Consider the following 27,689-nt stretch of genomic DNA (forward strand, 5'->3'; position numbering starts at 1 on the left):
AGATTTGGTCTATGTGAACTCTGTTATTTAAATGACAAGTGAAGCCTGATTAAAAAAATTATTAAGCATTTGGGCTGCAATAACATAATACTAATTGTTTTTTGTTATGGTTCTTTTGTGAGTAACCGAGGAAATCAAGTAGCACCCTCACATGACAGATTTGCACCTCACAGCATTTCACACAACACGTTTCAAAGCTTGCTAAAAAATAAAATCTTGCTAACCATCTCAATATTAATAGTTATTTAAATCTCTGTGGTAAAAAAAAAAAAAAGTAGTTTATTGTGTATTTGTTAATATTGTCTGATTAGCAATGTTGTAAATTTTAACAGTAGTTTTGTTGCAAAGTTCATTGAACTATGTGTCATAATACTTAGCCCAGCAGTTCAGCCTTCCTGTTTGTCAATTAGGACTTTCGCGTTTCCTGCTTCTAAGCACTAGATTGAAAGATTACATTTCCATTTTATTCCTGTATGTTTGAGGTATCATTCAATCGTACAATGCAGCTGTTTCCAGAACATACTATAGTATGTTTTCAGTGACTGGGTCTTTGAATAGCCCATGTAAGGTCATAGAAGACAGTGTCATCAACCATGATTTCTAGAGGCGTTTAAAAAAGAAAGCTTCATAATATATCAATCCAAAGGCCCCTCCAAGCATAAGATCACATTAGGAGCTATTTATGCAAAAATCTAGATAATCAAGAACCTTTTTTTCTCACAGCTGTAAGTTACTTTTTGTTTCAGCTGAACAGCTCAGCAGTAATCTTGATGATTTGGTACATCGGCCCCATAACAATGTTTCTTTGTAAATGCTTTGGTGCAGTTTTCTCTGATATGTGTTTCACTGTTCTCTGTGTTGCAACAGTTTTTCTGTTTTAGGGGGGTCTCAGTCCTGTTCAGTGAAGTATGCAGTCTCCTGGGTAACAGAAAGCAAGAAAGAGTAGGGCAAACACAATGACTAAACAGGAAGTGGTCATACATTCAGATCGCTGGTGGATGAAACAGTGAAACTGTTATCTCCCCGCTCACAATAGAAGCATCTTATTTTTTTTTTTTTACCACACTGATCACAGCACTAAACAATTTTTTAAACTCTAACTTCCTTTCCAAAATATGGGTGACTATTTGTAGTGCTAAAAACTAGTCTGTAAAAGCTTGATTAAATATTTTTTAAACTTAAGTGTAAATTTTTACATTTTTTTAAACAACCACAAAATCTAATGAGTTTGGCAAAACTTGACACAACAGTTGTAAGTAGTTGGCTTTATTGTTATGCAGTTGTTGCTTATTCTGGGTGATTATTTACTGGTATAGAAAAGTTCAGTTATGATATTCAGGTCCCTCATTTTCAGGTATAAATCTATGTAAGTAATAGCACACTCCTAAAATTGAGGACTCATAGTGCGGGACAAGGTTAGGGAATCAAGTATCAGCAAAGAGTGGATAAAAGAGTGTGTTTGGAGATACTTTTAAATATTATTTGGAAAAGTTTCTTTAAAACAGAGGATCCTTATTTTCCAAAGATATAAGCTTGAACATACAATGTATTTGCATAAATTTAAGTAGGCCTATAGTTAGACTATGCCACCTCTCCCACAGAAACAGAAGCACAGACCACAACCAGCCTATCTGTCTGTTTTCTCACAGCAGCCAAACCAGCTTTTACCACTCCAACAGTAGCACCAACCTCTGTAAAGAGATACCACCTAAGCAACAGCAATACTTTATATTTATGAGCTAGATGCACACAGGACTTTAGAGTCTCATAATCAACGAGATACCAAAATTATACAGTAATAGATTTAACCAAGGCCTCCAAAACTCATGGTGCGTTTGCGTACGACGACCACGAGTGGCGCTGTTGACGTGTATCACCAAAGACTGTATAAACAATGCTGGACATAGTTAAGCACCACTAGATGGAAGCAGGTACTTGTAGAATATGCAGTCTGTCTGTGTGTGTGTGTGTGTGTGTGTGTGCGTGCGTGCGTGCGTGTGTGTGTATGCATTTCACCGCTGTCATCCATATAGGCCTATATACAAAATAATTTGTATTCCTAAATAAGGAATTGAAAGAAAGGAAAGGAAATAAGGAATTGGAAAAAAGGAAATAAGGAATTGAAAAAGAAAGAAAGAAAGAAAGAAAGAAAACATCTGATTATATCAGATTCACAGACTGTGACACAGATCCTCTTTTTGGAGGTGCGAAACATCCAGTATACTACGTGCTTGCATTTGCTTTAGGAAATGACGCAGTTGCTAATGTGAGTGCTGAGGGGACTGGAGAGAGGAGAGGGCACTAAAGAGCATCCCTCTCCATCCCATTCTACCGCGAGACACGTTGCCTAGGTTACACCTCCAGCCGCCACCTGAAGCGAAGCATCGCACCATCCGCCTCGCGGAACGAAAGACAATACCTCACACGTCAACACCTCTTGAAAAGCGCACAAAAGGGATCTCACGAAACAAAAATATACTCGGAAGAGGGAGCCGGAGCATATTAAGCCACGCACGCACTCAGACCCTCCTCGCTGTGATTGTCGGTGGAGAGAGGCGGGCTCATATGGAGGTCCGCTGCTCGGCTCTGCAGCGTCTCCCGCTGCCTGCTCTTCCTCCGCGCGCGTCTCCGCGAGCGCTGTGATGTGAATATTAATGATGCTGCGCGAATCTCCGCGCTCATTTCCACCGCTGTCACCCATCTGAGAGGTAAGAGCGCATCCGTATTTATACTGGCTGTTTCGTTCTTAAAAACTACCTCCCCTTTGGGATGGGTCATTCAAGCTATCACAAGTGGTCTTTAGTTGGTGAACACAGTGACTGGTGGTCAGTTGAAGGAAATGGTCTTTATGTTTATGGGGTCGAAAAACAGATATGCTTATCAGTATGTTTATTGTTAAATAAGATAATTTCACAGAACCCATTGGATGGATTTTTGGGAGATAGAGGGACGCATTTGTGATCCTTAAATGGAATTCAACAAGTGTAGACTGTCTCATTCTGCTATGTACCTGATATTCTCCAGATAGGCTGCCATCCTGTGTGTGTGTGTGTGTGTGTAACTGATTGCTTGCCTATGTGTGTGGGGGCTCTATGCTGTCAGACTATTATATTTTCAGCGATTTTGAGCATTTGTTTGAATAATTCAGACTTTGGGTCAATGTAATCTATTAATGCAGGAATTATTTTAAGAGGTTTGCTTTTAGTCAATGTATTAAGCCAATGAGACTTATATTGCATGGGGAGGGAGACTGGTCCAAATAATCCTCTGCCCATGATTTCAGTCTCTCTCTCTCTTTCTCTCCCATCTGTGGCCCTGTCTTTGTCATTTCTTTCTCTGAAATGTATACAACCAGTTAATCACATCAGCTATGCGTTTCAGAGATGGAGAATGAGACGGAGAGGTGGGTTTTTTGGAAATCCCATTCATGGAAATCCAAAGGTGCAGCGCAATAATGGGCCCAGTCTGCAATAAATAAAAAAACAATGATTTAACTCATCCAGCATAAAGCCTAATCCTCTCATACAGGAAAGCACAATGAAACATCAGCTCTATAGTGTAGGGCTGCTTTAAAGCAGGTTATCTCTCTCTCTCTCTTACACTCTGTTCACTTTCATCAAAACTATTAATTTACAAAAATCAGCAAATGTTTCCTTTATGGATCCATACTCCTAATGTGTCCGAAATAAAAGGCCAACCATTATTGTTGTTAAAAGTGTTGCTGACATATTAACTTTGTTTTAATCTCAGACTGTAGTTCATTATAATGTGTGGGATGTCGAGTCTGTCTTATTTTACAGTGTGGAGGCCGTGGAATATGTCTATGTCTAGGAATCTTCCGGGTGAACGCTGGCGCTGTTAGCTGCCGCTGCTCAGGGAGGGAATTTTAAACCTTTTAGCGCTTCAAAATCGTCCTGCACTTATGAATGCATGGATGCATCTATAAACTGTTATTAAATCATTTTAAGGAGTCTGAACTGAACTGTTTCCACGCCGATTCGGCGGGTTTGTACGCTGGTTGATCTACCCGCGTACCTATGACTGTTGATGCTTTATGCTGTTGCCGATCGACTGACGGTCACATCTCCAGCCGATTGACTGCCGGTTACTAAGTGTTCTTTCGCCGGCACGCGGTTCCACTATGATGATCACTGAGCTACTGGTGCGGATCAACTACATCTGGGTCGTTCTTTCTGCAATATACCACTCGATAGCATGGGCGATGCTCCAGTATTCGGCGGCGGAACTTACTCAGCTCCGTTTACGTCCTTTTAATCTTCTGTCAGCTCCACATCTTCCCTTGGATATTGTGTGTGTACATTCCACGTCGGAAATATATACATCGCGGGTCTCGGCGGAGTTATAACACCGATGGCTCATGTCAAATACGGTCCTTTTGGTCATCTAAACCACGCCCGCCTAGGAGGCTTACACGGATTGTCAATCGCAGTGTATTAATCAACCCGGCCAGATCGGTTGGCAACGATTCTGGTAAAAACAATTTTTTCTTTGGATTACTTAACATACGATCGCTTTCCACTAAAGGACCCCTGGTGTACGATCTACTGTCTGACCGTGAGTTTGACTTTCTCTGTCTAACTGAGACATGGCAGAAACCAGACGACATTTTCCATCTAAACGAGTGTGTTCCCCCAGGATATAGTTATGTTTGTAAATCTCGTGATACGGGAAGGGGAGGGGGGCTAAGCAATACTTTATAAAGAGAAATTGAAAGTATCTCAGTTAACTCTATCTACATATTCTTCTTTTGAGTCAATTGCCATAAAAATCAATGGCGCGATTCCAACCATTCTCATAACTATCTACAGCCCTCCCAAGAGCAATAATGCCTTTTTAACTGAATTATCTGAACTCTTGACTTATCTATGTTCCATATCTTCAAATGTTATCCTTCTGGGTGATTTTAACATTCATACAGATAATGTCAGTAATGCATTTACAAGCGAATTTTTATCATGTTTGGATTGCTTTGGTATACAACAATTTAACACACTGCCCACTCATACTAAGGGGCATACTCTGAGGGGTTTCTGATCTATCCATATCAGATCACTTTCTGGTCTCATTCTGTGCCAAACTGGCCATTTTTAAGGTAAACCTGTGTCGCCCGATTACATTTCGGAATATTAAGAACATTGATTTGCCTACTCTTGCTGATGAACTTGCCATCTTTTCCAGTAAATCTGATTTCACTACTGTTGATGAACTGGTAAAATATTACAATGATGGACTGAACATGCTTTTAGATGAATTCGCACCCGTGAAAACGCGAAGGGTTTCATTTGTGCATTCAGCTCCTTGGTTTACACCTGAACTGCGTGAACTTAAAACTAAAGGCCGTAGGTTAGAGCGGCTGTACGTCAGGTCTGGCCTTACCGTTCATAAAAACATGTATGCTGAACATATTCAAAATTATAAAAATGCACTGACTACAGCTAAATCCGATTACTACTCCAATGTAATTGGAGTTAGCAATGGGAACTCTAGGTCACTTTTCTCGGTGGTAAACAATATTCTGAAACCACCTGATTCTTTGCCATCTGATATGTATTCCACTGACTTATGTGATCGCTTTTTGAATTTTTTTACATCTAAGGTTGAAAATGTACATCGGCAATTACTTACTGGTACTCTTTACAATGACTCCTTTCAGTCTATCACTCACACACCTCCCCACTCTGTCTTCTCTAACTTTACACTACCAACTACTTCAGAGATAGTGGGTCTGATAGGTAAATCTAAATCTTCGACTTGTCAATTAGACCCTCTACCAACTCCTTTAGTTAAAGCTTGTTTACCAGCCCTTTTGCCGTTGATAACTAAAATCGTTCATGCTTCACTTGGTTCTGGTTTTGTATCTCCATCTCTTAAATCTGCTATTATTACACCCATACTTAAGAAACCAGGGGGTGATCCATTTGATTTTGAAAATTTTCGTCCAATTTCAAATTTACCATTCATCTCTAAGGTAGTTGAAAAGTGTATTGCAATTCAAATTCATGAACATCTGTCCAATAATAACTTGTATGAACAATTCCAATCTGGTTTTCGTCCCCACCACAGCACTGAGACTGCTCTTGTCAGAATAACCAATGATCTACTGTTGGCAGCTGACTCTGGGCTTTTAACTATACTTGTCCTCCTTGACTTGAGCGCTGCCTTTGATACTGTCTCACATAACGTACTTCTTGACAGATTAGTCTCCATTGGTATTACTGGCACTGCTCTGTCTTGGTTTAGTTCATATCTATCTGGACGCAGTCAGCGTATTCAACTAAAAGGTTTTAGTTCAAGAATATCTACAGTCACCACTGGTGTTCCCCAAGGTTCTGTTTTGGGCCCGCTTCTCTTCATTATATATATGCTCCCTCTTGGTAATATTTTAAGAAAATATGGTATTAATTTTCACTGTTATGCGGATGACACCCAACTTTACCTGTCTGCCAAACCTACCGGTTCTTTTCCACCGCCATCTTTGTCAAGCTGTTTAGCTGAAATGGCTTTCAGCGAACTTCTTGAAATTAAATGGCAATAAAACTGAGGCTCTGCTTGTTGGCACTAGATCTGTTGTGTCTAAATCTAATTGTTTCTCTTTACACATTGATAATACTGCAATCTGTCCTTCCTCTCAGGTTAAAAGTTTGGGTGTCATCATGGATAGCACACTATATTTTAAAGCTCAGATTAATAATATCACACGGATTGCATACTTCCATTTGCGCAATATTAATCGTCTACGTCCATTTCTTTCAAATAATAATACTGCAGTTCTCATTCACGCACTAGTCACCTCACGTATAGACTACTGCAATGCTCTTCTCACAGGTATTCCCTCCAAATTGCTACATAAACTTCAATTGGTTCAGAATTCTGCAGCTCGTGTTCTCTCTAGAACACCTTATACTGATCACATTTCTCCAGTTCTCCAGCAATTGCACTGGCTCCCAGTAAAATATAGAGTTGAATTCAAAATCTTGCTACTCACTTATAAGGCACTTCATAATCTTGCACCACAATACCTTACTCAACTTCTCCAGGTTTATACTCCTTCACGTGCACTTAGATCTTCATCTTCAATTTCTCTTGTGGTACCTCGGATTCGACTTACTACTATGGGTGCCAGATCTTTTAGTCATGTTGCCCCCCGCCTATGGAACTCCCTTCCCCTCGATGTTCGCAATAGCGATTGCTTGTTGACTTTTACAAAGCGTCTTAAGACATATCTTTTTATACAGGCTTTTTTATAATTTTTTTTTATTGAGACTTAAATCCACTTTATATGTATATGCTGTTTGTTTCTTGTTTGTTTTGTCTTATGCAGTGACCTGTATATTGCTTGTAAGGTGACCTTGGGTGTTCTGAAAGGCGCCATGAAATAAAATGCAAATGCATTATTTAGTTTATGCTGTTAATGTGTGTTCATGTGTAGCGTTTCGGGTAGGCTAGCTAGAGATTGCAGCTTTAAAAAGCTCAGTACAATGAATTTGGATCTCAGTGGAAACTCTGCGCTAAATAGATTTCATATTTGTTTCAAACACAAAAGGCAGGAAATGTCTATAAATGTTGCAGGAGCCAGAGGGGAACTGCGGTTCTTCTTTTTTATTTTATATATATATATATATATATATATATATATATATATATATATAAATAATATGTATTATATTTTATAAATTAAAATGGTCACTGTTTAGGACAAAGATTAATCAAAACTAACAGATGGCTAATAGCATCATTCTAGTAAGAATTAAAGCTTTTTTAAGACAAATGTATACAGTAGAGTAGATTTAATAGAAGATATAGTTATTCTCTAGAGACCAATGACAAAACTGAAAGATTTATCGCAAATATATATATATTTTCCTAAATTAACTATTATTATTTATCAAAGTAAAGCACTTTCGTTTTTACATGGACTTATAGATGCTGGATTTAACAAAATTATATTGACTGGTTTATTCATGGTTGAATCTCAGTCGGTGTTCATTTTGTTGAAACTCTGCTTTAACTTTGACAAAGCAGTGATATTGTACACCTTCAATTTTTGAAAAGTGATAGTCACTATCAGTGCAGAGTATTAAATATTAAACACAATGTGTCATAAGCATTTCTGCTGTGAAAAAAAAGAAAGTGATAAAAATTTGATCAGCAGTAACTTTCAATTGATGTGAGAATATTTCAGTTTAAATGAGCCGACTTCAACTTGTGCCTTAAAGGGTTAATTCACCCAAATAGCAAAATTATGTCATTAATAACTTACCCTCGTTTCGTTCCAAACCTGTAAGACCTCAGTTTATCTTCAGAACACAGTTTAAGATATTTTAGATTTAGTCCGAGAGCTCTCAGTCCCTCCATTGAAACTGTGTGTATGGTATACTGTCCATGTCCAAGGTAAGAAAAACATCATCACAGTAGTCCATATGTGACATCAGAGGGTCAGTTAGAATTTTTTGAAGAATCGAAAATATATTTTGATCCAAAAATAGCAAAAAGATGAACACTGAGCCGAGCCAGATAATGAACAAAAGACTGATCATTCTCGAGTCAAACTGTTTCTGTCAGACGCGTCTGATTCGAGAACCGAGGAGCTGATGATGCTGCGCATGTGTGATTCAGTGTGAAGCAGACCAACACACAGAGTGTCAGAACTGAACTGATTCTTTTGGTGATTGATTCTGAACTGATTCTGTGCTAGTGTTATGAGCGCGGGTAAACCGAAGGCATGAATCAAGGGCAATCATCGCAAATGACGCCATTACGTAGAGCACAAAAGAAACCGTGAACCGTTTTCTTCTTGATTTATTGAATCAAACCAAAGTTCTTTCAGGCTAGTCGTGCCACTCGGCCGCCATCTTGGCAACGCCTCCGGGCAGCTATTTCAGAATAACAAGACCAGCTCCTATCTAAATGAATGGGCAGAGAGTCAGACATGCACTTTCACTGGTCACCAGGACATAAAAAAAAAAGCAAGTATAGAAACAGCAGTGAAATATGATAAAAATCGCTGCAAAAGTTTGATGACTTTGCCCCAAAATAAGGTTTAAAACGCCTTTTCCCCCATAGGTTATACCTTTACTACGCATGCGCAAGGGTTCCTCAACTGTGCGCATAGGTCAGTGGAACCAGACGATAGGCTTAAATGTTTCCCTGGCTTTCCAGCGGGAGGGGCGGGACATGTGCACACAACCGCCATCTTTGCCGTTATGGGTTTTCCATATAAAGTTGTATTGAGGATTGAGGAACTGGCATGTCTCTTATAAACTGTCTCTCAACGAACTGTCCGAAAGAACTACTGGTGATCCGAAAACCGACGCAACCGGTTCTTGACTCATGAACAAGTCAGTCTGTTGTTCGTTATCTGGCTCTGCTCGGTGTTCATCTTAAGTTCTCTCTTCACAGCAGTTCAGTCAGTGTACTGTTTGCGTAAATGAATTACTCCGGGATGTTGGTTTGTTTGAACTCTGAGGGAGTGTCAGACACATTAAAAAAGTTAACAGCTTAAGTCATTTGTGGACTAATGCGTATTGGAGACGCTAACCTTTTCAAACGATTTAGTTCGATTTGGTGAACTGGTTCAAAAAGATCCAGTTATAACGAATGATTCGTTCGCGAACCTGATATCACAAACTGCTTTGTTTTGGACTCTCTCACAACAGACACTGAAGAGAAGACAATGCTGAATAAAGTCGTAGTTTTTGCTATTTTTGGACCAAAATGTATTTTCGATGCTTCAAAAAATTGTAACTGACCCTCTGATGTCACATGGACTATATTGATGATGTTGTTCTTACCTTTCTGGACATGGACAGTAGACCGTTCACACAGTTTCAATGGAGGGACTGAGAGCTCTCTGACTAAATCTATAATATCTTAACCTGTGTTCCGAAGATAAACGGAGGTGTTACGGGTTTGGAACGGCATGAGGGTGAGTTATTAATATCATAATTTAGATTTTTGGGTGAACTATCCCTTTAACATGCTTTGAAACCCAACAAAAGAATGTGATTCCATGGTTGATGATTCTCATTTAATGAACACAAATTAAAGCGGAAGACTAACAGTAATCATGCAAAATTAGATGGTGAATGTAATGTAATAATGTAACTCTCTGCTGTTCAAACCTAATTTTTTTCTTAATGCTAATCATTAGGAATCTTGTGTTAACACTGCTTTTCACACTGTATATGGCATAACACCCTGTGTTAGCGTTATGTCCACAGCACTGTCTCATTTGCAAAGTCCACCTCTGAATGTGTCCTTCCTCCAACAGCAATGCCATGAATTATGAGACTGTACTGCAGAAGCTGTAGTGAACTACTCTGTGATTACATTCAGCTGCATTGCTGTTTGCTGTGTATTTTAACATACATTTTATTATCTCCCGACATGGTTTTCTCTGTGTCTGTTTCAGCTGTTTAAAGACAGGACGTTTTAGGAGCAGCATGGCAGAAGCCCCTGTCGGAGAGGATGCACCCAAAGAGAAGGAGAGTGCCGCCCCACTTACCCACGATTCCCTGACAGGTGTTGGGGTTGCTCTATGGGAAAGAGTGTTGAAAGCAAGTGTTACCGCTGGTGCTTTCCTCCTGCTGTACACACTTTCTCAGCTCACAGTGAGTTTAAGCACATTTCTCAAATAATTAACAAATAATTCCACATGTTCATATCACACTTTATGCAGATGTGCACACAATTAACCATTGATTGATTTTTATTGCTGTATGTGTGAGAGTGTTTCTGGTTTTGTTTATAAGTGGCAAAGTTTGGCTTTTAGATGTAATTAAGCAGTTGATCATTTTGTTTGTCTTTGCGTTTGAATGTGTTTGTGCATACAAGTATAGAAAAACAGGCTGTTCCGGGGTCTGCCTGAAAAGCAATTGTTCATTACTTAAGGGCAATTTTAAATAAATGCATTCCCTTCTCATGTATTCAGAATTTCATATGCTAAAGTACAAAATAAGAAACTACTATAAAAAGAAAAGTAGTCAAAGCAGTCCTGTTTGCACTAATTTTACTAATTTTAAGTTTTAAGAAAGAACCTGAAAGGCTTTAGCCCTTGAAAAATTCTGAATCCATCTGAATGTATATTGTATATTCAAATGACATTGTCACACAAACTCTGTTGTGATTTTCAGGAGAGGTTCTAATGTGTCTCTGACGTTGGACATGTGCACCTCTGGTACTACAGAGCCCTATGGAGCGCTGCTGTCCCCTAGAGAGCAGAGCACACAGGAATACCTGCAGAACGCATCCAACCTGCTCAGCCCCGAGCAGCTGCAGAAGCGTGCACTGGACGATGCTGCGCTGCAGGCTGAGTTCTATGTGAGTGACACTCACAGTAAAATCCATGTTCAGAATAAAACAGTGATCGTAACATGACAGCACTTCTCATCTTGTAATTCTGGTTTAAACAGGAAACACCAATGAACTTCGTGGACCCTAAAGAATACAGTTTTCCTGGCGTGGTGAGGAAGAATCGCTACAAAACCATACTACCAAGTGTGTATAATACTCTGCATACAGTAAAATGTGGAAATGGCTGATGAGGTTTGTTACTGATGATATTGGCATGTTTTTGCATTTGTAAGATCATAACTCTAAATTGCAGACACACATAGCAGAGTTTGGTTAAAAGCAAAAGAGGAAGGTGATTTTCTCAGCACCTACATCAACGCTAATTATTTGAAGGTGAGTATGTGTTATTTTCTTATCTGTATTTCTGTCTCTTTCCTTCTAAGTTAAGGTAATAAATATATGAGCCCTATGTCATAGCTTTTAGGATTTATTCTGAGTTCACAAACTACAAAGTATTAGGAGACTGCATAATGTTTGAAAAATAATAACTTGATGTGGTTTTGCAGAAGTGTGCAGTATTTCTGATCACATAGAAAGGCAATGGGCTGAAAAGTTAAGGCTCTCTAATAAATCAGACATATCAGTTCAAATGCTCTTCTTTCTTTCAACCTTTTTTCTTTAGGGCTATGGAGGGAAAGAAAAGGCTTACATTGCTACACAGGGTCCCACTGTAAACACAGTGGGGGATTTCTGGAGGATGGTTTGGCAGGAGCGCTGTCCCATTATTGTCATGATCACCAACATTGAAGAAAAAAATGAGGTCTTTATATATAAATGTACACACATCACATGATTGGGAGGAATTATTCTTTCATGCTGAGCAAACATCTTTAGATATTTGAATAATTCATATGTATTCTCTCTTTAATTATCAGGGTATAGCAAACTTGAATTAACATTAAATAGTTCTTCTTGTCCAACCCCCAGTCCTGTCACTATTTGATACTTTCAGTAGCACAAACTCAGGCTGAACATCAAACATCCATATGTATTCACACTTGGTTGTCTGTGTTCGCTGCTCACAGAACGAGGTCACTTTAACGCTCCGGTTTCGTTACATGCTCTGGGAGCAATGTATTAGTAGTAAAATAATTTTTCATGACCAGAGAAAATAATTTACACTGTCCGTCCTGCAGATGAACAAATCATTTTATTGTACTATTAATGCAATAATGGTACAAGTAATTCCTGAAAATGAATGTAGTTAATAATAAGCTGTTATGATTAATTATGTACATCTCACTTTGAGCTAATTTGTTACAGTAGGCTTTTACATTTCAATTAGTATTTGAAACACATCAATAAAACACATGTGACGTGTGACTTTGAAAACGCCAATGCCGTTAAGGTAAATATTGACAGAAAGTGTCCCAGTCTGTACCTGGATTCTCCGGTAGTTCGACGGGACTTTGGTAAAACTCTGATATGGAGTAGTATGAATTAGAAACATCCACTAAACTGTTATTTCTCTCCAGACGAGTGAAAGCAATGACAGCAAAACTGCAAGAAAGCCAAACACATAGCATCATATTGCAGCTAATGGAGCTGTGAAAGGCAACATTAGGAACAAAGAGCAGTAGTTCAGTTTAATTTAGTGATGGAGATAACCATTACATTGTTAGAATGGTTTCTAATGTATGAAGCAGTGAAGTTAGTTCAAAGTTTGGGAAGTATATTGACTTACTTGTAAGTGCCTTTTGCATTTAGTTCTCCATTTCTGTAACCTTTCCACTCGGATCCATCTCCAATGATGACCGTTTGTGTCTGTACATTTCTAAACTCTGTTTGACCCTTCTCCCTGATAACAGCCAGGAATGTGCGGCACCGCTTTGCTTTCCAGTCCTCGTAGGTGTTCAACAGGCATTGACCATCGAACTTCTTATTCTTGTCCAAGCAATCTTTTGAAAGAAAAAACTAATATTTTACAATCCAAAATCCTCCTCTTTTGTTAAAAAAATTATATACATTTACCAACCCCAAACATTTTAATGGTACTGTAAATGATCAGTTATTAAAGAGACTAATGGAGAGCCATTTTGCAGAGTAAAATGTTACAAATACAAATCAATGAATTCAAAGAACATAAATGTCTCAGGTTTATTCAACATACCAGTAGTACCGGAGTAGACAAGCACACCATAATAGAGCACAGGACCGTTTGAGTCATCAAAGATGTCCGACCGAAGAGTCAAAGTAAACTTGTTGTATTTTTGCTCTGATACACTCACTGTTGCTATTTTAGGTACAACAGGTTCTACAAACACAAACAAACAAGAAATATGTGATATGCACCCACACATAAACACATAATACAAAAGAAGTAACTTTACTTACTTGTGATTCCAGTCCTACAGGTGATCGATTCTGCAGTACTTTTTTTCCCACAACCAACTGTCCAGAGCAGGACTTCATACACAGTGTTGTACTGAAGTTCAGTGAAGTTGTAGGATAGTTCGAAGGTCTTGTCTGTGTCGGAGTTCAGCTTCAATTCAAAGCCTTGGTTATTACCAGGAGGACGGCTCCATGAGACACGAAGCATTGCTGAGGTTAAATTAGGACCCACACACTTCACATCCTTCACTGGAGCTGCATCTGCACACGGTAAAACACACCCAAGACAATATTATTTGACCTTTATTTCAACCAAGACATGAGACAACAGACTAAAGAGTTTCATGATTGTTGTATCAGCATTTTTAAAGTAGATTTGTCTCTGCGCGCTGGAAAACTACACAACTACAGCACAGGGAAAAAAATAATCATTCTGCGCTGAATGCTGGAAATTGCTTTTTTCAACCAGTTCTGCTTTAAAACTATGTTTAACAGTATATAGTGTTTGTACTAACCTGTGCATGCTTGCCTCCACACAGCTTCTCCTTCTGTGTTGTCAGAAGTGCTGCTCTGGACACTGATGTTATACCGTGTTGAAGGCATCAGACTTTCTATGGTCATGCTGTTATTTAGGGTGGTTGTGTTTATCTCTTCCTTCTCAGTGTACACTCTTACTACATATTTTGGGACCCCTTCCACTTTTATCCAATTTACAGAAATGCTATTTATTGTTGTGGAACTAACTTGTAGGTTTTGGACAGGATCAGGCTCTGAAAACAGATGAGGGGAGAAGGATGAAGACTTCAGAGGAGAGGAAAGCCCTTCCCAACTGCCTAAAACATCATGAGTTTTTGATAATGGAACTAAAATTATTTACTGAGAAACCAGTGGTAGGGACTACTTTTTAAACACATTTTGGAGCTTGACAGATCGAGTCCTCCAGTCCTCTCATTATATAAAAGAAAGGATTTATTTTCTTAATTCATCTTTTGTGTTCCATTAAAGAAATAATAGAAGTAATGATAAAGTAAAAGATAACTGAAATTTTTAATCTGTGAATGAACTACTCCCTTTTTTTTGTTTTAGGATCAGTGTACTTGCAAAATGCAGAAATATTCCATACACTGATACATACTGATTCAAAGTTTGTGGTTTGTAAATTTGGTTTTTGAAAGAAACTCTTATGATCATCAAGGCTGCATTTCATTTGAACAAAAACACAGTAACAACAGTGATATTGTGAAATATTAAATATTAAAATAACTGTTGTCTATTTTAATACATTTTGAAATGCAATCTATATGTGACGGCAAATTTCAGCAGCCATTACGCCGGTCTTCAGTGTCACATGATCCTTCAGAAATTAGTATAATGTTCTGCTTTACTTCAAGGATTTCTTCTTATTTAACTGTTGAAAACACATTTTATTTGCCAGAATTCTTTGATGAACAGAAATTTTTACATTTCAATGTGCCCAGTTCTGTTGGACCCATAACTATAAAAAATGTTTTAACCATAAAATGTGTACAGTATATCTTGAACTATTATTTCAATGGAACTGATCGGTTCTGTATTTTTGAAAGTGCAGAACTTACTGGTGGTTACATAAACTCTGACAGAGTCACTCTGGAAACCCATCGGGCCTACAGTAGCCACAGAAACATTATAGGATGTTCCAGATCGCAAGCCGTCCAAGAGGAAAGTGTTGTTAGGAGTGAGATATTGACTGGTATTATAGCTGGGCGAGTAGGTCAGGCTGTACTTGAAGCTGCCAGCTGTCATGCTCTCAGCTTCATCCCATCGAAACAACAATGAATGACTGCTCTTCAACAAAATCTTAATCTCTCCTGGTCTGTTTGGATCTGCAACACAATTAAAATCTTTAAACACTACGGCCCACTATGGTGCATGCTTACAAAGTCATGAGATGTCCTAACGCATGACTTCCAGACCATGTTTGGACTTGAATACTCACAAGTTGCATTTTTTACTGAATCGGATGTTTCACAGAAGTTTGCTTTGACAGTTGTGAGTGTGACTGTGAAGACAGTTGCTGCTTTTAGTTGACTGAAGGTGTGATTGTGTTCAGTGCTACTGAGCTCTTTAGAGCTGCTCCATCCTTCTTCACTGCTGATGTTCAGAATGAACCTGTCCAGCCCACCAGCAGGATGATCCCACGTCACCAACAGTGAGTGGTTAGAGCCTTGATTATCTAGTTTGGGAAACACTGTAAAGAGCTCTTTGGAGAAAAGAGAGAGGGAAATTAAAGTTGTCAAAAAGAGAGTATGTTCAACTTTACTGTCATTTAGCCAAGACATGGGAGAATTAAATGATGTTTCTCTCACAGGTCTAGGCAATAATTCATATTAAAGGCATTAACAATATATAAACAATATATACAAATCCCTTCTTGATTACTGATTAGTATATCGAGTATAATTACAATCAATCAGACAAGAAGACAATAAACACAATATATAAGACATATATGGTAAGATAATATTAGAAACATTGGTCACACTTTATTTTAGGGTCCAATTCTCACTATTAAATAACCATTAAAGGTGCTGTAGGGAACTTTTGTAAAAAAAAAAAAAATATTTTTTACATATTTATTAAACCTGTCATTATGTCCTAACCAGGGGCGATTCTAGGATTTTTTCAACTGGGGGGCACAAGAGGGACCACGATTAATACAGAGGGGCCAATCTTGTGTTGTTTGAACTGTATATCGAAATCATTTCAAGAGTTCAGTAACCTTTAAAATCAGTAATAAACAGTGCTACCCTATTAAATTTTAATAGCAGGTATTCACTGCTCTAAAAAAAAAAAAAAAAAAAAAAAACCAAATACAATTTGTATTAACTTTTCACTTTACAAAAGTGAAAGAAAAACTGTAATAAATAAAATAATCCAATGAATGAATAGTGTACAACTCACAAATAATAATATAATTTATAATAGCCATATATATATATATATACATATATATGTCAGGGTTAGGCAAGGGAGGAACTCAAGTGCAGACAGGGAATCACAAAACAAGGGGTTTATTCACAAAAAGGGGAAAACAAAACCCACGAGGGGGAAAACAGGACTAGGGCAGATACAGCAAATACTAAATAGACTGACTAGACGAGATAAACAAAGACTCAAGACAGGAGAACACTAACTACAAATAACACTCACGGCTATACAGGATACAATCTCACAAAGGGGAATACTTCTTTCACGAGGCTGACAGGTAGGAACACATCTGAGAAACACTCACAATTGAGGTACAGGTACAAATCACAATCACAGGTGAGGAACAATGAACCGACAAAAGACATAGCACACTAGGGGATCTAAATAGGGGAACTAATCAAGAGACAACAGGTGGCACAGATAAGGCAATCACAACAAGACAAGGATAACAAGGGGGGCGGGGCAAGGGAACGAGACAACACAAGCACATGGCCCAAAGACAAGGCCATGTGCTTGAACACAAAACACGGGTCTGCCATGATCCTGCCTCAAGACTAGGAAAAATCAATGACACGAGGGCAGAATCATGACAATATATATATATAATAGCCTTATTTATATAAATGCAGAATAACATTAATAATTCATAGAAATAAATACACAATTAATTAATTAGTATAACTAATATAAATTTAATATAATTTCATTATATGTTTTTGTTTATTATCCACATCCCACTCAATTTGCATAGCAGCAGTTGCAGTAAATTTGCATTGATGAATAAACAAAATCTACTTATGTCAAGGTTAATTAATCTTGAGCATATTGATTTAAAAATATCATATATCCATACTTTGTTAGAAAGCTACTTGTTCAAAAAGGTAGCTTAAATTTAAAGTGTAAAATATGTGGATACAGTTTAGAATAGCTTAATTAGTCCAGTGTTATTTTAGTATTAGTTATTTATTTTGCTATTTAATCATGCATTAAATAATTATGTATGATTTTTTTGAGAATGTTTCTGGGTGTCATCAAATAACGTTTTGTCAATAACTTCTGTGAAGGGAGGGAGAGAGAGAGCTAGAGAGAGAGCTTTCCAGGGTGCAGACAGCAATCGCGGAGCACCATGGTGATTTAGAACACCAACTGAATTTATTAGGAATCTACAGACACAAATAGACTAAAGGTGTAGAAAAATAAAGACCTATTTGTGTATTTTGGACTTTTTTTCACCACAAGTCTGAAAGAAGACATGTTACTGAAGACAAACAGCCCCAAATCTCAAAATTGACCAGTAAAAAAAACGATGTTTTTGCATGTGTCTCACCCATAAAGTGTGGAGCGTTAGATAAACATTACACGATTTGTTTCGTCACCTCACTTGAGTGAAAAAAGTCGCTAATCGACTGCATGATTCAATAATGACTTTATTAGAATTGCTATTATAGTTTTTTTTTAAACCATTGCTTTAAATTGCGTTGTTGCCTATATCGGCGCGTTCGGCCGAAAAAAAAAAGTAAATCGTAACGCAGTAAACCCCTTTTACATTCAGCATCAGAGGAGCATAGTAAATATAATGATTAGCATCTTGGTCTGCTCTAGGAGATAACATCGTCATCGAACCTGGTCTGTCTAACACCGAAAGACGTTAACGTTAGTACCAAACACTTCTTGCACTGCAACAACTCGCTAATCGAAAAACATAAGCTATTTAAAATAGGTGCTTTTTTCGTTGGAAAACAGCAGCTCGCTATTCTTGGTCCTCGTTGAGAAGCATCGCGACGCAATCATGAGTTATTTACTAAACTGAAAGATTATAATTTGAATTTGTGAGTGACAGACAAGTAGAAGGGTGGGGGCACACTGGGGGGGCCAATCAGTTTTCAGGAGGGGCCAGTGCCCCCATGGCCCCTCCCCTGGCTACGCCACTGGTCCTGACAGTAGAATATGAGACAGATAATCTGTGAAAAAAATCAAGCACCTCTGGCTCCTCCCAGTGGTCCTATTGCCATTTGCAGAAACTCTATCGCTCCCGGTAAAAAATAACCAATCAGAGCTGCGGTCCGTAACTTTGTTTGTGTTCAAAATGTAGAAAAATGTATATAATAAGCGAGTACACCATGAATCCATTTTCCAAACCGTGTTTTTGGCTTGTCCTGAATCACTAGGGTGCACCTATAATAAGTGTTTATATTCGGACTATTTTAGATTGCTTTGGGGGTACCGCGGCGGAGTAACCCAGTACCTTTGTGATTCTTCATAGACATAAACAGAGAGAAGTAGTTCCGGCTACAATGTTCTTCCGCAAGACGCAAGCAGTTCTGTTTATTAACCGCTAGAGCGTCAAAAGTTCTCTACCGCAGCTTTAACTATGACTTTTGCCTCAATTAACTCCTTATTTGCTGCTTATTAATAGTTTATAAGGTAGTTGTTAAGTTTAGAGTATTTTACATCTACTTTATAAGCACTAATAAACAGCTAATATGTTAATAATATACATGCTAATAAGCAACCAGTTATTAGTGTGAATTGGACCCTATACTAAAGTGTTACCGAAACATCTAAGCAGTATTTTCTTCTCAAAGGCAGTGATACAAGATAAGAGGGGCGAGATATGAAGGAGTACATACTTGTTAAGACAGAGACGAACACTGGTTGTCCCAGAATGCCGCAGGCAAAACTATACACACTGAACTGACACAGGGTGCCAGGCTGCAAGTCTGGAATGGTGATGTTTTCAAAGGAAGTCGACAAGTTCCGACTATTTTCTGTGCAGTTGGACACGAAAACTCGGTAGGAAAAGTCACTGCGGTACTGCTGAGGAGGAGACCAGCTCAGCTTCACGGCAGAAACATTCAGAAGATCAGTTTTTACAGAGGAAACTGGAAATGGCTCTGGAAAACAAACATACAAGTGACTGTAGAGCAGATGTGATAGCATGATATATGTAACATATATGTATTTAGTACTGTGTTGGCATATGCAGGGTGGTTACTTACTACTGCAGGCGGTTATAAACTGGGGATCAGACTTGGTGTCGCCAGCTGTCTGTGTGGTAATGCTGATATTGTATCGACTAGCCGACTGCAGTGACAGTAGCTGCGCTGTGGTGTTACTCACACTCCTCTGGTCAGCTGTGCCATTAGGGTGTGTGAAGGTGAGCAGATAGGAGTAACCAGACTGCTGAACATCAAGCTGCTTCCAGCTCAGAGATATACTAGTCACTGTATAACCAGTTACTCTTACATCAGTTACAGAAGAAGGATCTGAAAACCATCCACAAAAAACACAAACACAACATCAGCAATGTTATGTTCAAAAACGGGCCGTGCAGCACCAAAGGTCCTATTCACTAACAAACTGTGTTAACCATCAGTATGACATACAATAAGTTCCAACATACAAGTTCCTTAAAGGGACAGTGTGACGTTCGTGCATCAGGAAAACACAAGGAGAGGGGGAGATCCAATTGCTGGTATGTTTATTGACAAAAAGAGTAATCAAACAAAAACAGTCTTAAGAGACAAACAAAACAAAAGAGGGAACCGGATAGAACGGACAGGGAACTAGGAGGACGAGATAACAAGGGTAAGTCTCGGGAGATAAGAACATAGGTACACGAAGGGTAAGGACTCCATACAAACAACAGGGAAAACAGGTATTTATAAGGGGACTGACGACAATAGATTGCCTACACCTGTGCGATTAACTGGAGTGCAATTACTGTGAAGACATGACCAGACTAAAGGAATTATAGTGCCTATGGTGAAGTGCCTAAGGAGAAGTGAGCTCACTAGTGGACACCCAGGAAAACAGATACTGACAGCGTGACAGACAGTTCACCTAAAAATGAAAATTCTGTCATCATTTATTCACTCTCATGTCATTCCTAACCAATAAGACTTTCATTCTTCTTTAGAATTCAAATGAAGATACTTTAGTTCTTTTCATATGCTGTAATTTTGATCCTTTCATTGCAAGCAACATTTTTCAAGCATCAAAAAGTAATCCATATGAATCAAGTCATTTAAACCAAGTCTTCTGAATGGACACGATCACTTTAACAGAATTAATTTTAGGCTTTTATTCACATACATGACCCTGGACCACAAAATCATAAGGGTCATTATTTTGAAACTGAGATCTAAACATCATCTGAATAAATAAGCTTTCCACTGATGTATGGTTTGTTAGGATAGGACAACATTTGGCTGAGATACAACTATTTGAAAATCAGGAATCTGAGGGTGCAAAAAAACATATGCATATTACTAATCAGTAATTAAGCTTTGATACATTTACGGTAAGAAATGTACAAAATATCTTCATGAAACATGATTTTTACTTGATACCCTAATGATTTTTGGCATAAAAGAAACCCATAAAATGTATTGTTGGCTGTTGCTACAAATATACCTCAGCGACTTGGTTTTTGTTGTTCAAGGTTACATTTAAATATTGATCAACATACATAGAGAGAATCAAAATTTGGTAAGGCCAGCACAAGTTAAATCAGTTAAAAAAAAATTGTACCAACATTTTGAGAATATTAAAAATCGCTTTGCGTTTCTAAGATTAACAAAGGTCTTATGGAGCAACAGGTGAGTGAAAAATGTCAACCTTTTGGATTTTCATCCACCATATTGAATCAGATAACGGTCTATAGCAAGCAACATGGATAAGTCTACAAACGTGCATTGCTTACTTGTATATGCAGTGAGATACTTAGGAGAGCTGAAATATCCCATTGCACCCACAGTCCTCACACTGATGTTGTACTGGACACCTGCACTGAGTCCCGTCAGAGAGCTGAAGTTGTGGCTGCAGTTCAGCGTGCTGTTGCTGTATGACAACTGGAAGTAGTGTGATACTGAGCTCATGTTCAGTGGTCGAGCCCAGCTGATGTTCAGTGAGTTTCTGCTCCGCGCTATCACAAACTCACCAGGAGGAGTGGGCACTGAAATGACAACAATATAAATCACAGCTGTGCATAGAGTATAGAGCACCATCTACAGGCCATCATGTGATAGTGTACATATGAGCATTTGAGAATGCTTTAAAATGCATTAATGGTTTTATAAACATTTGTAGATGTAACACAGCTAATGGTGACCTAAGAACCAAGACTAAAGGTTTTACTTTAAAACTTCAAACCGTTAGTAAAACATATTGTGCAAAAGGAAACTAAAACTTAAGTACTATTTTTCAGTGTAATATGCCTAGTTAAAACAGATTAGTCAGCTCTTTGTTTCTGAAAACAAATGCCTTACTTCCTTTTCCCCCAATCAAAGTTCATGCTAATCAGTATATGGTGATACATGTGTGAAGGGCTTGTACATGCTTAATTCAAGGTGTGTGTTTGTTTGGGGCTTGTGAAGGGTCTTACAGGTGGCGTTGGATACACTATCGCTGTCCTGTCTTATGGGTCCACTGATACTTGTGACAATGACATTGTACCGAGTTCCAGGCAGCAGGTCTGAGAACACCACGTTTGTCACATTCGTTCGGTTTTCTGTCTTTTGAACAGTTCCGTTCAACAGGATTTTGACGTTGTAGAGACTCACAGTACCATCAGGCGGTGTCCACTCCACTCTCATGCTCTGAGTTGTGCCGACCGCAAAAATAATGGATGCTTTACCAAGCCCTGATAACACCAAACAAGAGAGGAAGAAAAACTATTCAATAGCACAGACTAATAGACAAAACTGTAAGTAACACAAAAGGAAATGTATGATACCAAGCCATTAATGGGTTGCAGTATAAAAGGAACAGTTTTTTTGAGTAATATGTGAATTGTAATACCTGTAAATGCAGAGATGGCTACAGAATCAGAGCTCATGCCATTTGCTACAGTTTGCACAGTAAAGGTGTTGTTGCTCCCGGGGACAAGGTTAGTGACATTTGCAGTCTCACTGATACTCTGATTCCACTGTTCGCCATTTACAATCAAATTATACCGATATGAAGATTTGTGATCATTCTGACGAAGCCATGAAAGGCGTATCTCAGTGGTGCCAACAGGAGAGGCTGTTAAATTAGTCACTGGCAGTGGCTCTGAAAGAGAATGCACAGTCATTTTCTGCACTTATTACAAATTAATGCGTGCGAATTAAAGTAAGCAAAGACTAAAGACCTTAGTCAAGGTAGAAGCCAGACTGAATTTAAAGTGAATATAAACAAGGCTTTTGAGGGAGAGACTTGCTGCCTTTAAAATGTTGTGAACTGTATAAAGGTTCTAGATCACATGTAATTTCCACAACTCACACAACCTCTGAAACCGCTTTAGGAAGTTTTGTCCAATAAAATTAAAGCATAATGCAAAATGCCCATTACTTGCCTGAAAGCATCATTACACAAAACGTCCACTAAAATATTGAACATTTTATTGCATGACAGTACATCTACTGTTTGGAGAGAGATGTGTAGTATTTACACTCACTTGTATTACACTGTATGAGCTGTGAGGGTCCAAATATGTTGGCAGCCATTATGAGTGCTCTGACGCTACAATTATACTGAGTCCCAGGCTGCAACGGCGTAATCTGATAATTGTTGGATGTGGTACTGAGCGTCTGATCAGGTGAAGTTATGTTGATACTGTAGGAGAACAGGCTGAAGATCCCATTAGGGGGGGACCAGGTCAGATTAACTGAACTGGTGCTGACAGCAGAAACTGACAGATTTTGCACTGCATTAGGAGCTGTGGAAACACAAACATGCTTCTGAAACCATAAACCCGATATATTATACCGTAAATCTAACTGAAGATTTAATTAGCAGTTTTGACCATCAACGGCTTCAGTAAAATGTATGCTTTGCTGTATGCTTTACAGTACCTGTATATGCTCTGAAGTTTACATATGAGCTCTTGAGATCTTTTACTCCTATGGTGACCACAGTGATGTTGTACTGACTGCTGGGTAATAAATTTGTGAGTGTCATGTTTAAAGAGTTGGTAGAATTCAAAGATTCAGGGTTGACCCCTGGCTGGTTAGATCTACATGTCACTTCATAGGACACACTGACTCCATCCATTGACAAGGGTTTCGACCACAGCAAGGAAATAGACACATTGGTCTGTCCGCTCACTTGGAGAGCTTCGGGTGGGTTAGGCTCTAAAGGGAAATATCACACAGAAATACATGATGCTTCTGCAGATGTAGGGTTGTGTTTGGTGTCATGGTGATGGAGATGGAGAGAGTGTGAAGTTTTCTGACTCACTAGTGGCAACCAGCACTATGTTCGAGCTGTTTCTCAGGTCTCCACTGATGGTGGTCACAATGAGGTTGTAAACACGTCCTGCCATGAGGTTACTGATGACTGAAGTGTTTACGTTGATATTGCTGAGGGTTGTGTTCAGCTCAGCACCATATGCGCTCACCACATACGAGTCCACACGACCAAGAGGGACTGCCCACTCCACGGTCAAACTACTGTTACTGTAACTCACCACAGTGATATTCTCCACTTGTGCTGGACCTACACAAAGATAATCAGACTTTCATTAATATACATACACGACTGTTCAAAAGTTTGGCGTAAATAGTTCTTCTTGTTTAAAGAAAGGTTGTATGAGTAAAAATAAAGAAATTTTATTCTTTTTAACTTTCTATGCATCACACTTTCCACAAAAGAATTTAGCTTCACAACTATTTCCAACATCAATAATAAAATACATTTCTTGAGCACCAAATTAGCAAATTAGAATGATTTCTGAAAGATCATGTGACGCCGAAGAAAATTCTGCTTTGCCAATAAAGGAATCAATACATTTTAAAATATAAAATATAAGTTTTACTGTATTTTGAACAAGCAATACAGCCTAGGTGGACATAAGAGGATCTTATATAAAAAAAGAAGTATTACTGATCCAAAACATTTGAACGATAATGTAAAAGTAAACGGACACAAACCTTTGATTTACTCCACAATACATTAAAGACACCGTTAAACTCTCTATTCTCTTCTGCCTGTAGTACTTACTTGTGTTTTGGGATATCTCCGCAACACTGCCCTCAGTGCGGTTATCAGAGGCCACTGAGGTGACACTGAAGTTGTATTTGGTGCCAGGTGCAAGTTGTGAGATTAGTATGGAGGTTAGGTTAGTAGTGAGAAGCAGGTTTACACCCCAAGCTACTTTATAATACAGGCTGATGCCATTTTGAAGTATCCACTTCAGGTTCACCGAGCTCACGGTGATGGAGTGAACAGACAGGTCACTAACAGGCTCAGGGCCTATCAGTGCAAGAGAGTGGACATGATCATGTGTGAGTGTGAGAAAGTGGACATTGACACCCAAAAATAAGAAGTCCGCATTATTTTCTTACTCCCATAATTCAGAGATGTTTAGCAAAACATTTATGCTGCTTTTCGCTATACAATGAAAGAAGATGGTTACCAAAAACTGTCAAGCTCCAAAATGGAAAGGTTTCAAATGTAATTTGTGTATGCACATATTCCGATATGATTTGTAGCAATCAGTAAGGTCACATGCAATAATCAATGAATTTGACCTAAGTTATGTCAGAAGAACTGTCATAATGCACAACAATTTGAATATGCATATGCACAAATGAGATGTGAGCGTTTCAACATTACTAAAGTTTTCTTTGATTCCTCACACAAAGCAATCACACTGTATGATTAAAGACACATTTTGTTGCGTCCTTTCTGGAACTTGGCAGACTCTGGTCATCATTCATTTCACTCTATGGAAAAAAGCCCCAGACATTCTGCTAAATATCTTATTTTGTATTCAACTGAAGAAAGAAAGAAAGCAATTACATTTACATTTAGTCATTTAGCAGACACTTTTATCCATTAAAGAACAACATGAAGGTGAGTAAATGAAAGAACTTTCAGTTAGAAAGGTTTTCGGTAACACTTAAAACCTTTAGGAATATTGCATTACAAAGGGTTATTAATATAATGTATAATGGTGTAATGTATTATATTTATTCATAATGTGTGTTGTAATACATTATTTCTTGTCATAAATAATTATAACCAAATTTAAAATGCACAGTGTAACAATTAATTAATAAGTGTTATTATACAGGTACAGTAGCCGAGATTGCTCATGTGTTGCAAATAGAAAAAAAATCCCTTGCAAAATAGAGTATAAATAATATCTGTAAAATTCTAAAGCTCATAGTTCAATGCCAAGCGAGATATTTTATTTAATGGATGATGTTGTCGTGTTGGCCTCCTCAGACCAGGACCTTCAGCATGCACTGGGACGGTTTGCAGCCGAGTGTGAATCGGCTGGGATGAAAATCAGCACCTCCAAGTCCAAGGCCATGGTTCTCAGTCGGAAAAGGGTGGATTGCCCACTTCAGGTTGGTGGAGAGTTCCTGCCTCAAGTGGAGGAGTTCAGGTATCTTAGGGTCTTGTTCACGAGTGAGGGAAGGATGGAACGTGAGATTGACAGACGGATCGGTGCAGCTTCCGGTCTGAAGAAGGAGCTGAGCTGTAAGGCAAAGCTCTCGATTTACCGGTCAATCTACGTTCCTACTCTCACCTATGGTCATGAGCTGTGGGTCATGACCGAAAGGACAAGATCCTGGATACAGGCGGCCGAAATGAGCTTTCTCCGTCAGGTGGCTGGGCGCTCCCTTAGAGATAGGGTGAGAAGCTTGGTCACTCGGGAGGAGCTCAGAGTAGAGCCGGTGCTCCTCCACATCGAGAGGAGCCAGCTGAGGTGGCTCGGGCATCTATTTCGGATGCCTCCTGGACGCCTTCCAAGGGAGGTGTTCCAGGCACGTCTCACCGTGAGGAGGCCCCGGGGAAGACCTAGGACACACTAGAGGGACTATGTCTCCCGGCTGGCCTGGGAATGCCTCGGGGTTCCCCCGGAAGAGCTGGAGGAAGTGGCTAGGGAGAGGTCTCGGCGTCTCTGCTTAGACTGTTGCCCCCACGACCCGGCCCTGGATAAGCGGAAGATGATGGATGGATGGATGGAGAATTCGCCTACAAAAAACGAACCGTTTGGAGTTCACCCCTCTAGTTCCTGTAATAATGACATCACTAAAACAGTTTTTTGACTAACTCTTGCCACATGAATACGCAAGAAGGGGGCGTGGTCTTGTTGCGCTCCGACGGAGTAGAGGAAGAGCTGCATTTGTGTTTGTCGCCATGTCGTCGAAACGCTGTTATTTTCATCTCTCACCTTTGATTTGCATTCACAGGGACACTGTACTTAGAGTTCAATGGTTACAATTTATGTTTAACTCGGTTCCTGAAAATTAGAATCCATATTTACAGCACATTTTGCTGAGGACAGCTTCCTCAATCTCAATCAGTTTAATGCCAGATTCGCACAAAGATTATTCCTGAAAGATGGAGCAGTTCCCTCTTTGTCTGGAGAAGGCGTTGTTTATGGACCACAACCGGTAAGTGTATTTTATTGTTTAAACTGGTGCATTTAACAGTTTCTGTAACATATTGCACAAAGGGCAATGCTGTTTAGCTTTGTTAACTAGATGTTAGGGCTGTGAAAAAAAAAAAAAATGCGATTTTCATGCGCATCTCGTCAGTAAAAACGCTCATGTGATTATAAGTACATCTCCAGCACGTGCATTCAGATCAGGATTGCCAGGTTTTCAAAACAAAACCTGCCCAATTGCTTCTCAAAACTACTCCAAAACGAGCCCAATCATGTTTCCAGGAGGGCAGCGTGCGCTAAGCTGATGTCGAATTCTGAAGGAGGGACTTTATAGAACAAGGAAGTCATCAGCCCATTTTTATGACACTGTAAACAGCAGTCTACAGATAGGTGAATTGTGAATTTTTTGCATGCGAAACATTAACACGTTATATTGCACACTGTAAACACAATCAAAGCTTCAAAAAAGCACAAAAAATGAGACCTTTAATTTGATGGTGCTTTTTCTATTTGCATGCGTTTTCTGAAGTTGGAGCACGTTGAGCTCTCTCGACCACCGTATTATTATGTATTAACTGTGGTTCCAATTATTCATAAAATTGTACAATGCATCTTATGAGGCATTACAAGGCAC

General features: G+C 38.9%; 1 protein-coding gene across 2 annotated transcripts in view; it reads left to right on the plus strand.

Annotated features, from left to right (window-relative positions):
* Positions 1-2,003: 2,003 nt before the first annotated feature.
* The window catches only part of ptpn5 (protein tyrosine phosphatase non-receptor type 5), a 98,065-nt gene continuing 72,379 nt past the window's right edge, over positions 2,004-27,689 (plus strand). Inside the window, exons 1-2 of one of the 2 annotated variants that reach the window (XM_052559955.1) lie at positions 2,004-2,708; positions 10,433-10,631. In XM_052559955.1, the coding sequence (XP_052415915.1) occupies positions 10,464-10,631 (168 nt within the window). In that variant the 5' untranslated portion in view covers positions 2,004-2,708; positions 10,433-10,463. The remainder of the gene's footprint in view (positions 2,709-10,432; positions 10,632-27,689) is intronic. The other variant, XM_052559951.1, reaches the window with a different exon arrangement.

This window comes from Carassius gibelio, chromosome B7 (assembly GCF_023724105.1).
Source record: "Carassius gibelio isolate Cgi1373 ecotype wild population from Czech Republic chromosome B7, carGib1.2-hapl.c, whole genome shotgun sequence".
Lineage (NCBI taxonomy): Eukaryota > Metazoa > Chordata > Actinopteri > Cypriniformes > Cyprinidae > Carassius > Carassius gibelio.